Raw genomic sequence first — 16,366 nt, forward strand, 5'->3', positions numbered from 1 at the left:
ACAGAGAGAGAGAGGGGGGGGGACAGAGAGAGAGAGGGGGGGGGGGACAGAGAGAGAGAGGGGGGAGGGACAGAGAGAGAGAGGGGGGGGGACAGAGAGAGAAGGGGGGGGACAGAGAGAGAAGGGGGGGACAGAGAGAGAAGGGGGGGGACAGAGAGAGAGAAGGGGGGGGAGACAGAGAGAGAAGGGGGGGACAGAGAGAGAAGTGGGGGGGAACAGAGAGAGAAGTGGGGGGGAACAGAGAGAGAAGGGGGGGGACAGAGAGAGAGAAGGGGGGGGAGACAGAGAGAGAAGGGGGGGACAGAGAGAGAAGTGGGGGGGAACAGAGAGAGAAGTGGGGGGGAACAGAGAGAGAAGGGGGTGGGACAGTGAGGGGGGCAGAGAGAGGGGGGGACAGAGAGTGAGAAGGGGAGGGGGACAGAGAGTGAGAAGGGGGGGACAGACAGACACACACACATACACACACACACAGACAACAGAGAGAGCGAGAGAGACAGACAGAGAGAGCGAGAGAGACAGACACAGAAGGAGGAGGGGGCATAATTGGCTTGTCCATGAGCTGCAGGTACCTTGTAACCACACAAAACCGGCAGCACTTTACCTGGAGTACACAGGACATCAAAGATGAAGCTGGCCAGCATGAGTGGCAGAACCGGCCTGTAATCACAGAAACTGCCTTCTCTCAGCTGCTCCGCCCTCTCCCGGATTGTGTTCATCTCATTCACACCCAATGGGATCTTCTTCAACAGCCCCACAATCTCGGATTCCTGGTAGGCAAGCTTCACCTGGAAAACATCGGGATACTTTGAGGATATCGAACCACGTCCGTACAGCATTGTTACTTGACCACAGAGCGGTGATAATGGCAGACATCTCACAAACTGCTCAGGTACCTTAGAGTACAAACTGCGCAGGAACATCACAAACATAGCTCCTGGATAGAAAGGAATGTGACACCAATCAAAACGGCCAAGAAATCCATCGTGGCTGGTAGAAAACGCATGGAACTTTGTAACCTGAAGTATACTGCTGCAAGGTAGGATTTGAACTCTGCACAAAACCGGCTTCGAGAAAACGGGGTTTTTCTCTCCAATGGGATTCTTCAATCATCATGGAATCCCGACAGTGCAGAAAGAGGCCATTCAGCCCATCGAGTCTGTACCAACCCTCTGAAGAGCATCCCACCTCCCCATCCCCCTCACCCTATCCCTGTCACCCTGCATTTCCCATGGATACTCCACAGAGCCTGCACATCCCTGGTCACTATGGGGCAAGTTAGCATTGCCAATGAGTTCCACAGATTAACCACCCTCTGGCTCAAGAAATCCCTCCTCATCTCAGTTCTAAAGGGGTCACCCCTTCATTCTAAGCCTACGCCCCCAGGTCCTAGTCTCTTCCATTAGTGGAAACACCTTCTCCATGTCCAGACCCCTCAGTATTCTGTAAATTTTGAACAGATCCCCCCTCATCCTTCTAAACTCCATCAAATACAGAGCCAGAGTCCTCATACACTCCTTCAACCCAAGGATCATTCACTTAAACCTCCTCTGGACCCATCGCCAAGATCAGCATATCCTTCCATAGATACAGGGCCCAAAACTGCTCACAATATTCCAAATACAGTCTGTCCAGAGCCTTATACAGAGGGTTGGTACAGACTCGATGGGCTGAATGGCCTCTTTCTGCTCTACATCGCTGCTCTTGTATTCAGGTCCTCCCAAAATGAATGCTAACATTGCATTTACCAACAATAAACATTATTGCCAGGAATAGTTTAACAGCCACCAATGCATAGGGTAACTTCCAATTCCAGATTTTATTAATGGAAGTTTTATTCCACCAGTTGCTGTGGTGGGAATCAAACCTTTGCCCTCAGGGGTAATTAGAGACGGAGAAGTGCTGACCACCCTCATTCTATGAATGAATAAAAGATGAAGAACTGGGTTCATGCTCACCTCCCAGCAAAGGTACAGCAGAGGGCACAGTTCCGAACAAATCCGTGCCTGTTCCTTATGTATATTCCACATATAAACCAGTCTCCATGTATAAATGTTGCTTCTTGTGTCTATTTTAAATCTTTCTCCTTTCACCTTAAAAATATGCCCTTTAGTCTTGAAACAGACCACCCTAGGGAAAGGACACCTGCCATTCACCTTATCTATACACCCCCCCCCCCAATATTTTATAAACCTCTATAAAAGTCACCCTTCAACCTCCTACGGTCCAGTGGAAAAAGTCCCAGTCTATCCAGCCTTTCTTTATAACTCAAACCTCCCATACCCGGCAACATCCTGGTAATCTCTTCTGATTCCTCTCTAGCTTAACAACATCCTGGACACAGTACTCCAAGAGAGGCCTCATCAAGGATGGGATATTTACTGGTGGTAGTGGTTATAGAGTCATAGAGATGTACAGCATGGAAACAGACCCTTCGGTCCAACCCGTCCATGCTGACCAGATATCCCAACCCAATCTAGTCCCACCTGCCAGCCCATATCCCTCCAAACCCTTCCTATTCATATACCCATTCAAATGCCTTTAAATGTTGCAATTGTACCAGTGTCCACCACTTCCTCTGGCAGCTCATTCCATACACTTACCACCCTCTGCGTGAAAACGTTGCCCCTTAGGTCTCTTTTATATCTTTCCCCTCTCACCCTAAACCTATGCCCTCCAGACTGGACTCCCCCACCCAAAGGGAAAGACTTTGTCTATTTATTCTATCCGTGCCCCTCATAATTTTGTAAACCTCTATAAGGTCACCCCTCAGCCTCCGACACTCTAGGGAAAACAGCCCCAGTCTGTTCGGCTCTCCTTATGGCTCAGATCCTCCAACCCTGGCGGCATCCTTGTAAATATTTTCACAACCATTTCAAGTTTCACAACATCTTTCCGATAGGAACAAGACCAGAATTGCACACAATATTCCAACAGTGGCCTAACCAATGTCCTGTACAGCCGCAACATGACCCTCCCAACTCCTGTACTCAATAATCTAACCAATAAAGGAAAGCATACCAGACACCTTCTTCACTATCCTATCCACCTGCGACTCCACTTTCAAGGAGCTATGAACCTGCACTCCAAGGTCTCTTTGTTCAGCAACACTCCCTAGCACCTTACCATTAAGTGTATAAGTCCTGCTAAGATTTGCTTTCCCAAATTGCAGCACCTCTGGAAGTTTTCTATAAAATTATCATTCATGTGGCTATGAGAACTTTATGACTCCAAGTTATTACCAAAAGTCCAATGACAACATTTTTGAGTAGCTCACCTCCAGGGCTTTCGTTGATGCTGGTGGTCTCTGCAATTCCAGGGAAAACATTCCAATGCTATAGGCTAAATCGTGGAGCTCCTGCCTTTCACTGAGGACGATCAGCAGGAAGGCAGCCTTCGCCAGGGTGTTGGTAGCAATGAGGGTCTGCTTGTGAGTTGAAACCTTGTTCTTTTTGCCCTGAAATGGAAGCAAGTTTATATGCTGTCAATGCTGATTGGGACAAGGGACAGTCAAGTGCCAGGTGTGGGCAAGTTACGTGCTCCCTGAGAACTCAAGGAAGAAAAAGCAGCAGTTTGTTGTGCAGCACTCTGACCCCATCCCCTTTGCTCAATAAGATCACCAACCATCCACGACCTTACCTCCATTTTCCCATCCTGGTCTCATTCCCCTTGAGAGCCAAATATCCGATTCCAACACACACAACTACCACACATTCACAGAGTTCATAATCCCCTCCATGAAGACATTTCTCCTCATCTCAGTCCTGAAAGGCCATCCCTTCCCCGAGTCCATGCCCCCCCCCCCCATCTATTCCATTCCACACAGAATCCAGATACAATTAGTCCTTCTGTGCCATTCGGTCAACTGATTATTGACTTTACTGATGATCAAGTTATTTTGCCCTGTATCTTTCAGACAAAATAGCTGGACTTTACACTCATTCATACAGAATTTGAAAATTGCTGAAGTCTTTCACCTTGTTCTCCTCGGGATAAAGGTAAAAACGTCAAATTTCAAAATGATCCACATCAAGTTTACATCACAGAAGAAAAGGGCGCTGAATCGTTGGCAAGTCAACTCCGATTGGCGGAGATATTGCTATGGAGAAAGTGATGGAGAACTACTTGTGGGCGGCACAGTGGCACAGTGATTAGCACTGCTGCCTCACAGTGCCAGAGACCTGGGTTCAATTCCCGTCTCAGTCGGCTGTGGAGTTTGCACATTCTCCCCGTGTCTGCGTGGGTTTCCTCCGGGTGCTCCGGTTTCCTCGCACAGTCCAAAGATGTGCAAGTTAGGTGAATTGGCCATGCTAAATTGCCCATGCTAAATTGCCCATAGTGTGTTAGGCGAAGGGGTAAATTTAGGGGAATGGGTCTGTGTGGGTTGAGCTTCGATGTGGACTTGTTGGGCCGAAGGGCCTGTTTCCACACTGTAAATAATCTAGTCTAATCTAAGTAATCTAATCTACTAAGCCTCTGGTTAAGCCACAAAATGTGAACGTATTCCATCTGTTTGCAGGGACAAGATCATTACGTACGAATATCTGCCACCTTTCACAAGAGCCAAATTATCAGCTCAACTGATTACTTTCAACTGGTTGTTAGTGTAGCAGTTAGCGCACTCAGACTTGATCAGCAAGCATTGAATCACAACCAACTACAGACATTTTGTTTTGGCGATCTTGTGCCTATCCTGACGAGTGCAGGTTGAAAGGCTTTAGCAGAAGGTCTCTTTCCAGAAATACTCTCCACTCACATAAACTTCAGGTGCCCTTCTCAGCTCATTCAATCCCCCCCAAGAGATTTTTTTAAAAACCCTTTGGAAATCTGTTCCACATGCCTTACTGATTTATAAAATGTTTTACAATTCATTCGTCTGAATCTGTTCAGCGTCCTTCTCGCTCTCAGTTACTATTTCCCACCAGCATTCAACGTAATGGCACGTGCCAATGTACCTTATAACCACAGGGTTAAAAATCACACAACACCAGGTTATAGTCCAACAGGTTTAATTGGAAGCACACTAGCTTTCGGAGCGTCGCTCCTTCATCAGGTGATTGTCACCTGATGATGAAGGAGCTTGGCTCCGAAAGCTAGTGTGCTTCCAATTAAACCTGTTGGACTATAACCTGGTGTTGTGTGATTTTTAACTTTGTACACCCCAGTCCAACACCGGCATCTCCAAATTATAACCACAGGGTACAGCTTCCCCTGCAAAGTGCGCAATGCTAAGTAATAATCTTGTAGACAAGGAAGAAACAACAACACAATTACTGTTGACATGAAAGACAGAATTAAGATAGTCAGACGTCACACGACACCAGATTATAGTCCAACAGGGCTCTGGAACCTTGGGATTTTAAGTAAACTGTAACCTGGTGCCCGGTGACTTCTGACTTTGACCACCCCAGTCCAACACCGGCACCTCCACAGAATGGAGACAGACTTACACTAGTCTAGTTCACTGCTCACAGGATATCATTCCCATTGTTACAGCCAAGACAAACAGGCCTATGCAGCACAGAAAGAGACCATTCATCCTATCAAGGGGTACCTTCAATAGTCCTGTTAACATTTTCTTTCCAAGCAATCTCAAAGTGATTCTGTGAAGAGCAGTCCTACCATGGCTAAGCACTTAAGACTGTAATGTTTGAACTTTCAGCTTTATTTCTTTATTTTCTACTTAAAACTAAGAGGGTCTTCAAAGTGTAACTTCTAATCTTATTTGGTATGTTTTACACTATACCGTAATTACAACAATGCTTAACTTTTAACTTTGTTCTTTCTTTCTACCTTGTTAAGAGTCTGTACCTACATACCTGTATCTAAGATGGCGTCTGTGTGGCAACATTAGACACTTTTTGCTGTACTCCTGCAGTTTTGTACTTGAGTACATGTGACAATAAAATCAAATCAAAAATTACCCAAATCCCTCTTTAAAGTTACTGTTAACTTTGCTTCTGTCACCCTATCAGGCAGTGTTTTCCATATTATCATTAAACACTGTTTAAAATTTTTTAAAATTCCCCTCATTCCCACTTTTGGTCTGTTGTCAATCACCTTAGTGCTTTGCAATGTAAAAGCAAAACTGCAACTTACGTAGTTCACATCACACCACCTGAGATGTACTGCCACCATTTTTATCCTGTCATGGACTAGATCCGATCCTCTCAAAAAAGATTAAGAAGGTAACTGAGACCCTAACATGCTCCTATTTCAAAGGCAAGTGTAAGGTTGTGTTCCAGATACAATTTGGTCAAACTACTCAACATTAAGCAAAACATAATTTATTCAACACTACAGTTAAAATACAACCAAAAAAAAGAGGAACTTGGAATAACTTAACCCTACAGGAAAATCTTATAGAATAATAGATTCAAAGTTTGGTAGAAGATTTGTAGCTCGGGTGCTCATTGCTGTGGTTCTGTTCGCCAAGCTGGGAATTTGTCTTGCAAACGTTTCGTCCCCTGTCTAGGTGACATCCTCAGTGCTTGGGAGCCTCCTGTGAAGCGCTTCTGTGCTGTTTCCTCCAGCATTTATAGTGGCCTGTCTCTGCCGCTTCCGGTTGTCAGTTCGAGCTGTCCGCTGTAGTGGCCGGTATATTGGGTCCAGGTCAATGTGTTTGTTGATAGAGTCTGTGGATGAGTGCCATGCCTCTAGGAATTCCCTGGCTGTTCTCTGTTTGGCTTGCCCTAGAATGGTAGTGTTGTCCCAGTCGAATTCATGTTGCTTGTCGTCTGTGTGTGTGGCTACTAAGGATAGCTGGTCGTGTCGTTTCGTGGCTAGTTGGTGTTCGTGCATACAGATCGTTAACTGTCTTCCTGTTTGTCCGATGTAGTGTTTTCTGCAGTCCTTGCATGGGAGTTTGTACACTACATTAGTTTTGCTCATGTTGAGTATCGGGTCCTTCGTTCTGGTGAGTTGTTGTCTGAGCGCAGCTGTTGGTTTGTGTGCTGTTATGAGTCCTAGTGGGCGCAGTAGTCTGGCTGTCAGTTCAGAAATGCTCCTGATATATGGTAGTGTGGCTAGTCCTTTGGGTTGCGGCATGTCCTCGTTCCGTTGTCTCTCCCTTAGGCATCTGTTGATGAAATTGCAAGGGTATCCATTTTTGGCGAATACTTTGTATAGGTGTTCCTCTTCCTCTTTTTGTAGTTTTGGTGTGCTGCAGTGTGCTGTGGCCCTTTTGAATAGTGTCCTGATGCAACTTCGTTTGTGTGTGTTGGGGTGGTTGCTTTCATAGTTTAGGACTTGGTCTATGCGTGTGGCCTCTCTGTAAAGCTTTGTGGTGAATTCTCCGTTCGGTGTTCTCTGTACCATCACGTCTAGGAATGGGAGTTGGTTGTCCTTTTCTTCCTCTCTAGTGAATCGGATTCCTGTGAGTGTGGCGTTGATGATCTGGTGTGTGTTCTCTATTTCTGTGTTTTTAATTATTACAAAGGTGTCATCCACGTATCTGACCCAGAGTTTGGGTTGAAGTTGTGGTAAGACTGTTTGTTCTAACCTTTGCATTACTGCTTCTGCTATGAGTCCAGAGATCGGTGAGCCCATGGGTGTTCCATTGATTTGTTCGTATATTTGGTTATTGAATGTGAAGTGTGTTGTGAGGCACAAGTCCAGTAGTTTAAGTATGCCGTCTTTTGTTGATAACAGACAACAGGACGTCGAACCTATGTCTGTCCAGTAGGTTGGCTATTGTTTCTTTGGCTAGTGTTTTGTCGATGGAGGTGAACAGTGCCGTTACATCGAATGAGACCATAGTTTCTTCCTTGTCTATGTGTATATTTCTGATGATGTCCAAGAATTCCTGTGTCGATTGTATAGATTGTCTGGATCCGCTGATCAGGTGTTTCAGTTTCTGCTGTAGTTCTTTGGCCAGTTTGTGTGATGGTGTCCCTGGTAGTGATACTATGGGTCTGAGTGGGATGTCTAGTTGGTGCACTTTGGGTAGTCCATAGAATCTGGGGGTGTTGTTGCTTTCAGGTTTCATTCTTTGTAGGTCAGACCTGGTTATCTGTCTGTTTTTTTTTGTAGATTCCTCAGTGTGTTGTTTATCCTATTGGTGAGCTGTGGGGTGGGGTCAAACTCTCTCTTTTGGTAGGTGTTGGTATCTGCAAGTTAACCTCAACACCAAGGAGAGGGAAGCACTAAAACCACTAAGAAACGATAAGAACATAATTATACTACCAGCAGACAAAGGCAGAATGACGGTCATCCTGGACAAAGCAGAGTACATGCAAAAAGCACAACAACTACTTGCAGATATGGTCTCATTCGATGTAACGGCACTGTTCACCTCCATCGACAAAACACTAGCCAAAGAAACAATAGCCAACCTGCTGGACAGACATAGGTTCGACGTCCTGTTGTCTGTTATCAACAAAAGACGGCATACTTAAACTACTGGACTTGTGCCTCACAACACACTTCACATTCAATAACCAAATATACGAACAAATCAACGGAACACCCATGGGCTCACCGATCTCTGGACTCATAGCAGAAGCAGTAATGCAAAGGTTAGAACAAACAGTCTTACCACAACTTCAACCCAAACTCTGGGTCAGATACGTGGATGACACCTTTGTAATAATTAAAAACACAAAAATAGAGAACACACACCAGATCATTAACGCCACACTCACAGGAATCCGATTCACTAGAGAGGAAGAAAAGGACAACCAACTCCCATTCCTAGACGTGATGGTACAGAGAACACCGAACGGAGAATTCACCACAAAGGTTTACAGGAAAGCCACACGCATAGACCAAGTCCTAAACTATGAAAGCAACCACCCCAACAAACACAAACGAAGTTGCATCAGGACACTATTCAAAAGGGCCACAACACACTGCAGCACACCAGAACTACAAAAAGAGGAAGAGGAACACCTATATAAAGTACTCGCCAAAAATGGATACCCTCGCAATTTCATCAACAGATGCCTAAGGGAGAGACAACGGAACGAGGACATGCCGCAACCCAAAGGACTAGCCACACTACCATACATCAGGAGCATTTCTGAACTGACAGCCAGACTACTGCGACCACTAGGACTCATAACAGCACACAAACCAACAGCCACGCTCAGACAACAACTCACCAGAACGAAGGACCCGATACTCAACATGAGCAAAATTAATGTAGTGTACAAACTCCCATGCAAGGACTGCAGAAAACACTACATCGGACAAACAGGAAGACAGTTAACGATCCGTATACACGAACACCAACTAGCCACGAAACGACACGACCAGCTATCCTTAGTAGCCACACACACAGACGACAAGCAACATGAATTCGACTGGGACAACACTACCATTATAGGGCAAGCCAAACAGAGAACAGCCAGGGAATTCCTAGAGGCATGGCATTCATCCACAGACTCTATCAACAAACACATCGACCTGGACCCAATATACCGGCCACTACAGCGGACAGCTCGAACTGACAACCGGAAGCGGCAGAGACAGGCCACTATAAATGCTGGAGGAAACAGCACAGAAGCGCTTCACAGGAGGCTCCCAAGCACTGAGGATATCACCTAGACAGGGGACGAAACGTTTGCAAGACAAATTCCCAGCTCGGCGAACAGAACCACAACAGAATAATAGATTATTTTACTACTAAACAGTGACTGTTCCAATGTAGCAACATCACAAACACACCCTCAGCAAAAAGGCAAATTCAGACACCGATTGTCTCACATGCCGTTCTCCAATCCAAGAGGAAAGAACATCAAAAGACAATTCTGAGAGAAGTGTGTGTAGCAGCTGAGAGATATTCACTGCCTCCCAACCTTGCTGAGATCCAGCAACAATTGCTGGAAGCTAAATTAAAGATCCTGGTTCTGTGGGTAGGAGCTTGACCACACCCATTCAGGATGCATCTATTGTTCCAACTTCCAAAAAAAAAACACCCAAGGCTTCAGATGTTGTTCATCTTCTCTAAAGTTGCTCGGAACCTCTGCCTTAAAACCTCTCCAAAACAACAAAAAAAGACATAATAACCCTTAAAACTACAGTATCATAGAATCCAAGTGCAAGCTACTAGTTTGAGTCTCACGTACAGTTTTGCTAATGTGTTCAAACTGAAGAATGTTGCTCAGTACAATTAGATCATGCCCTTGTTTTTCCACAGTTTGAGGATACATCAATAGAAGAGAAAACTCCTGGTGGTACCTATAGTTTCCATTTGAGGAGGCACTTTGAGGTGACAAACTAGAAGCATCATTCTACAAACAAGGCCCCACCAACTTATTAATACTTTAAATCAAAATATTGCCACAAGTATCCAGAATATTTTCCCTGTGGTGACAGAGTTACAGCAAAGATACTGCACAAGAATTGGCCATTCAGGCCATCTAGTCTAGGCTAGCATTTATGCTCCATGTGCGCCTCCTTCCATCCTGCTTCCTCAGACCTGCCACTGTATCCTGGTGTTCCTTTCTCCACCCCGTGTTTATCCAGCTTCCCCCTTAAATGCCTCTATGATATTTGTCTGAGCTGCTCCACATTCTCACCAATCTCTGGGTGAAGTTTCCTTTCTGCAGCCAATAGTTTCAGATTTCCCCGCAAGTGAAAATATTTTCTCTACACACATCCAATCCTTTTCCTAAACGTCGGCTCCTCCACCAGGTCTAGCTAATAGATTGCACTGGCTCCCAGTCTTGGCTGCATTCCCATTTGAAAAGAGTCCTCCTTGTATTTGTTTTTCCTGGAAAGCTCTGCAAGTTGCTCCAGCCTTCACTCCTTCCATAACTCTGCACTCTCCCAATTCTAACCTAATGTGCATTGTCAGTTTTTAATCATGCTTTCACCTGCTCCAAGTTTTGGAATCCCCTCACTAAACCACTTCAACTCTCTCCATTCTCCATTCCTGTTTGACAAACTTTCCCCTTGTCTTTCCAAATAGTTTGTCCTTCCAATGTTGAGCTGTGGAAGCCTTTAGAGTGTGTTAAAGGTACTATCAAATGCAAAGGACTGTTAAATAATTATAGGCATGGATATACAATCGTTAAAAGTTTAGAACGCTATGCTGAAACAAATTCCCATAAAACAAAATCACCATAAAACAGAAGCAATGACCAAATTGATCAAATATTGAAACTTTTGTGTTTACCTTTGTCTGAGGCTGTTCCACCTTCAGATCCGGAGGATTGGCCAGAAGGTCTCTGGCGAGATCAATCGCCAATCGGCAAGCTTCGTTATTGTAGCCGTGAGCGTAAAGAGCCTCTGCACAGGCAAATAATACCTAGAGAAAACAGGTGTAAACTGTAGCCGCAACAATGAACCAAGAACTGGATGAAACTTAGGTGCTGGAGGTGAGATATCCAGCTGCTCACTAAATTAGTAAATTTCTCCGAACTCTCAGCAGCTTCAGGTGACTCGGTCAGTAGCGCCCATGTAATACAGTACTGGGCTCACATCGCACTCCAGTGGCCAAGGGACAATAGTGCGGCTGACATTCCCCAGCAGTGCTGAGGGAGTGCTGCACTGTCAGAGCTATGTCTTTTGAACAACAGGCTAATCTGGGGATCTATCCGTCTTTTTAAATGATCCCACTGCGTTATGTTTGAGAGCAACAGGGGTGTCCAGTATTAAATCCCTCAAATGTCACAAAGATCAACAAATTGACTGTTAGCAAAAGGTTTATGGGAGCTTTCTGGCTGCTGTGTTCCCTATAACACAATACAGTTCAAAATATATTCCCATTAGCAGTAGTGCACTTTCAGACAGCCTGAGATTGTGGAAGGCACTATATAAATGCGAATCTCTTGTCTTTCAATACTGATTACCGTGCGGGAGGTTTACAAACGTGTGCGTGTAATCTCATTGCCTTCATACTTACAGATTGAAAATCACTGCAAGTGAAACCTTGGAGGAAACACCCTCCCTTCACTTGTCCTCAAATCCCTCATCCCTAACACACAGGGAATACAGTCCCTGGTTTGCAAACAGGCTCCGACATAGAGTCCAGTCTCAAGTCAGTTTGTACGCAGGTCGGAAAACAATGCAAGACCAGATAAAATAGCTTTTGTAAGTACAAGGGAACAGTCATATATCAGATCTTCAAAATTACAATCATGATTCCTGTGTGCGATTGTGTTTGTAAAGATGAGCGTTTAAGAGTACAGCCAGTTGTGCTATAACATGCGTTTCTTGGGTTTTACGCAATTGAAGAATTGAGACGGTTATCTGTAGAACATGAACCTCCCTTACCTGTATTGGCTATATTGAGATTCCAATCCCATTAGTTTAAATGGGGCAGCTATCGCGCGATTATCTTGTAAGGCAAGATCGCTTGAGAACGGAACTATCATGTTATATCAGAACTGACTGTACAGGTGCTTGAGTGCACGGGGGTTCGTAAGCACAAGAGTTCATATGTGTTATAAACAGAGGAACCCATATAGCAGTGAACTTGTTTCAAGGCAACTAGCCAGATTATTGGTCTAAAACTGGGTTGCAAGCAGGAAAATTAGATTGCAATAAGAAAACAAAAAGGGAAATCTGGAATTGCTGGAAGTCTAGCATGAGAACAAAATCTTCTAGAAAACACCTATCAGGTTAGTCAACTTTTGACCCATTCATACCCAAACCAACATAATCTCTCGTTTTGTTTTGTAGATGTTAGCTAACCTGTTGTGTACTTCCAGCACCCAGTGTATGACAGCTTTTCCATTATATAAGGTCAGACTGTAACACTGCTGCTGGAAGAGAACCATCAAGAAGACATACTGCAGCAAGTGGCCCAGCTTCCATTGACAGTACCTTTCAATGTCCCGAGCTCTGGAAAGGCAACCTCCACCTCCTGCAGCCTTGCCTCAAGGCATGAAAGACACGCCTAGCTTGCTTTAAAGAGAGAATTGTCAGGAAAAAAAATACTGCAGAGGGTTCGGAAAATACTTATAAGGACGCTGCCAGGACTGCAGGGTTTCAGTTATAGGGAGAGGCTGGGTTGGCTGAGACTCCTTTCCGTGGAATGTAGGAGGTTGAGAGGTGACCTAAGAGTGGTTTAGAAAACCATGCAGGACGCAGATAAGGTGAATGGCAAAGGGCTTTTCCCCACAGTGAGGGAGTCCAAAACTAAAGGGCACATTATTAAGGTGAGAGGGGAAAGATTTAAAAGGACCGGAGGGCAAATGTTTCATACAGAGGGTCATTCGTATGTGGAATGAACTGCCAGAGGAAGTGGTAAATGCAGGTACACTTTCAACAGGTACATGAATAGGAAAGATTTAGAGGGATATGGGCCAAATGCAGGCAAATGGCACTAGTTTAGTTTGGGAAACATGGTCAGCATGGAGGAAGGGTCTGTTTCCATGCTGTATGACTATGACAAGTCCCATGCCATCCTAACGTGGAACATTATTACCATCATTTCATCATCATCACTGGGTCACTAAATTCTGGAACTCACTACCTAGGATCACCTCAAGACCAACTCCATCATGCAGAATCCAGTGGCTCACCATCCCTTCTCAAGGGAAACTGGTGCCAGGCAATAAATGGTTAATGGCAGTCACACCTTGTCAAGAATCTTCTCTTAAATAAAGACATTGAGGATTTTTTCTAACAGATGCATTATACTGTTAGAGGAGTTGGAGAGCTCAGTTGGCTGGACAGTTTGTGATGCAGACAGATGCCAGGAGTATGGTTCAATTCCCACATCGGCTGAGATTACAATGAAGGACTGTCCTTCTCGATATCTCCCCTTGCCTGAGGTGTGGTGATCCTCAAGCTAAACCACCTCAGTCTAATGGGAGAGCAGTCTTGTTATAATATTCAAACACTCTGAAGATGTTAGTGTTTGATATCGGAGCATTGTTTCATTAGCTTTCGCAGTTCTCATGCCAGAATGGGATAGTAATTAGTCAGAGGCAACTTTCATCTTATCAATATTTCAAGTGACAAGAAATGGGAGCATGCCTCAGGAAGTGCATGACTTTGACCTTTTATGAAGCACATGTGAGCTGCATTCTTAAACAACTGTAAGCCTTTGTGGGAACGTGTATCTCCGAAATTTAACTCAGGAATTTTTTAAAAACAACATAATGACTTCCAGAACCACATCAGGTAGTGTTCAGGAAGAGTGTGAAGGTCGGAGTTCACACAGCCAAGGGACAATAGCAGATTCTCACTCCTGAAGGTCATTTGTGAATCAGTTGAGGCTGTTTTTCATTAAAATAATACTCTAGAAAATTTGCAAATTGCTATTTTCCTGATTAAGTACCATTACTTGCCATGATAGAATTTGAACTCATGATCACTGAGCTGTCTGTTCAGTGTTTATATCCATGGCCAATATCTTTGCATAAGTATATAGCAGCTATAATAGGCCATTCAGCCCCTCAAGCCTGTTCTGCCATTTGATATGATCATATTTGATCTCAACTCCACTTTCCTGCCTGCTCTCAATGACCCTTCCACCCATAATCTCCTCCTTAAACTGACTCAGTGCAGCATCCTCTACACTCTGGGGGAGTGAATTCCACAGATTTTTAACCCTTCGAAAGAAGTAAATCCTCCTCATCTCTGTGTGAAATTTGCTACCCCTTATCCTGAAACTGTCCCTTCTCGTTCTAGATTGTCCCACACGACAGGTCTACTTTGCGAATCCCCTTTAGCATCTTATTCACCTCGATTCGATTTCCTCTCATTGTTCTAATCTCAGGAGGAGAGTAGAGGCCAAAACTGCTCAATCGCTCTTCATAAGACAGAATCGCTCACCGCTGGATGTTAAAGTAGAAAGACTTCACGTGGAAGATTGATTTACCTCCATCCTGCTCTCTTGCTCAAGTGGTTTCAAACCAGCGAAGATATCCTGCTCTTCTTCATTACTTCCCTCTTGTTTGCTCTCTTCCTTAGTCACCTCCTGTGGATTAAGATAGTAGACCTGATAGTCGTCCTCCCCTGCTGCAGGACCCTTGGCGGTTTCTAGCCCAATGGGTTGCGATGAGGCGTCAGCCTTTGCGGGAGTTTCTGGCTCCCCGTTGCTCAGTTCCTCGAGCTGCTCTCCGGTCTGCGACTTGGCCACAGAGCCATTAGCTTCGGGACGGAAGCCCTCAGCGAAGAAGCCATCGCTCTCGTCCGGGTACAAGTCTTTGTAGCTGCCATCGTCAAAGTCAAAGGTGTTGGAAGCTTCGGCCCCGAGCGCTAGGGTGCCGTCATCCAGGCCCAGTTCCGCCAGGTCGGGCTCCAACGAGCTGTCCTCGCTGCTGGTCCGCCGTTTCCCTGAATGCTTGCTGGAGGAGCACTTCCCCTGAGGTAGTTTGCACTTGGTTGGGCCCGCTTTGTAAACCGGCTTGTCGACTTCCATCGCCATTGACGACGAGCGGCCCGGGTTTCCCCGGGACCCGTCGGGACCAGCTTTCCTCTTGGTCGTGCCATCTTTCGGGCGCACCGCTGGCTCGGGTGGGCTCCTGCTCTTACCAACAGAGGCAGGTTTCAGCCCGGCGCCCTCCGGGCCCGGAGTCCTCGGCGTTGCCTCGTTGCCAGGCTCGCAGGCCGAGTCGGCGCTGTGCACCTCCGCGCAGGCCTTGCTGCTTTTGTGCGGCACGGCCTTGGCCCAGCAGAAGGTGCTCTTCTTCTCTGCGCTGTTGTACGTGATGCCGGAGATGGGGAAGGCCTCCTCCCAGCTGAAGTAGCAAGCCTCGACGGCCGGCTTGAAACCCTGGAAGAGTTTATCCAGTGACTTGCGATGCTGGCCCCGCTTCACGATCTCAATCACCTTCAGGTGCCACTGCCTGAGCTGCGAGCAGAGCTCCTTCCTCCTGCAGGAGACAAAAAACAAAATGGCAATTCACGTGATCAAAAAATCGCCTCATAGCAAATTGCAAACATTGGGGACAGGAAGGACCGCAGACAGTGGAAGTCCTAGTCAATAGATTTGGAGCTCCCTGCTCCCCCTTCCCCAGTCCTGACCAAGGGTTTCGGCCAGAAACTTCGACGTTCCTGCTCCTCGGATGCAGTCTGTCCTACTGTGCTTTTCCAGCTGCACATCTCAAAGATCGTGAAGCAGGAGTCCTCTTCGTGGAGCAGCGTGCCATTGCAATTGGCTTATTTTCTTCTCTCCTGACTTGAGCCATCGTTTGATAGTAAAAGGGATCGAGAGTTACGGGGAGAAGGCGGGATAATGGGGTTGAGAAACTTCTCAGCCTTGAGCAGACTCAATGGTGTTGAATGGCCTAATTTCTGCTCCTGTGTCTCAAGGTCTTGCACAACCAACCCCCAAACTGGAGGGCACTGGACGAATCCCCATCCTCAAATAGCCTGGGGAAGTTCACCACTAAACCACCCCCCACGCCTCCCCCACCCATCTCCATGGGGTGGCTGGGGGAGGGGGTCATTTGCAATGGAGGAGGGAGGG

The 16,366-nt window shown here is 45.9% G+C and overlaps 1 protein-coding gene across 5 annotated transcripts in view; it reads right to left on the reverse strand.

Annotated features, from left to right (window-relative positions):
- Nucleotides 1–16,366, reverse strand: part of zswim8 (zinc finger, SWIM-type containing 8) — a 199,969-nt gene that overhangs the window by 48,659 nt on the left and 134,944 nt on the right. For all 5 annotated transcript variants that reach the window (XM_072583458.1, XM_072583456.1, XM_072583455.1 and 2 more), the window contains exons 11-14: nucleotides 14,774–15,770; nucleotides 11,117–11,248; nucleotides 3,275–3,454; nucleotides 602–785 (exon numbers count right to left, since the gene is read on the reverse strand). In XM_072583458.1, coding sequence (XP_072439559.1) covers nucleotides 602–785; nucleotides 3,275–3,454; nucleotides 11,117–11,248; nucleotides 14,774–15,770 — 1,493 coding nt within the window. The remainder of the gene's footprint in view (nucleotides 1–601; nucleotides 786–3,274; nucleotides 3,455–11,116; nucleotides 11,249–14,773; nucleotides 15,771–16,366) is intronic.

Source organism: Chiloscyllium punctatum, chromosome 13 (genome assembly GCF_047496795.1).
Source record: "Chiloscyllium punctatum isolate Juve2018m chromosome 13, sChiPun1.3, whole genome shotgun sequence".
NCBI lineage: Eukaryota > Metazoa > Chordata > Chondrichthyes > Orectolobiformes > Hemiscylliidae > Chiloscyllium > Chiloscyllium punctatum.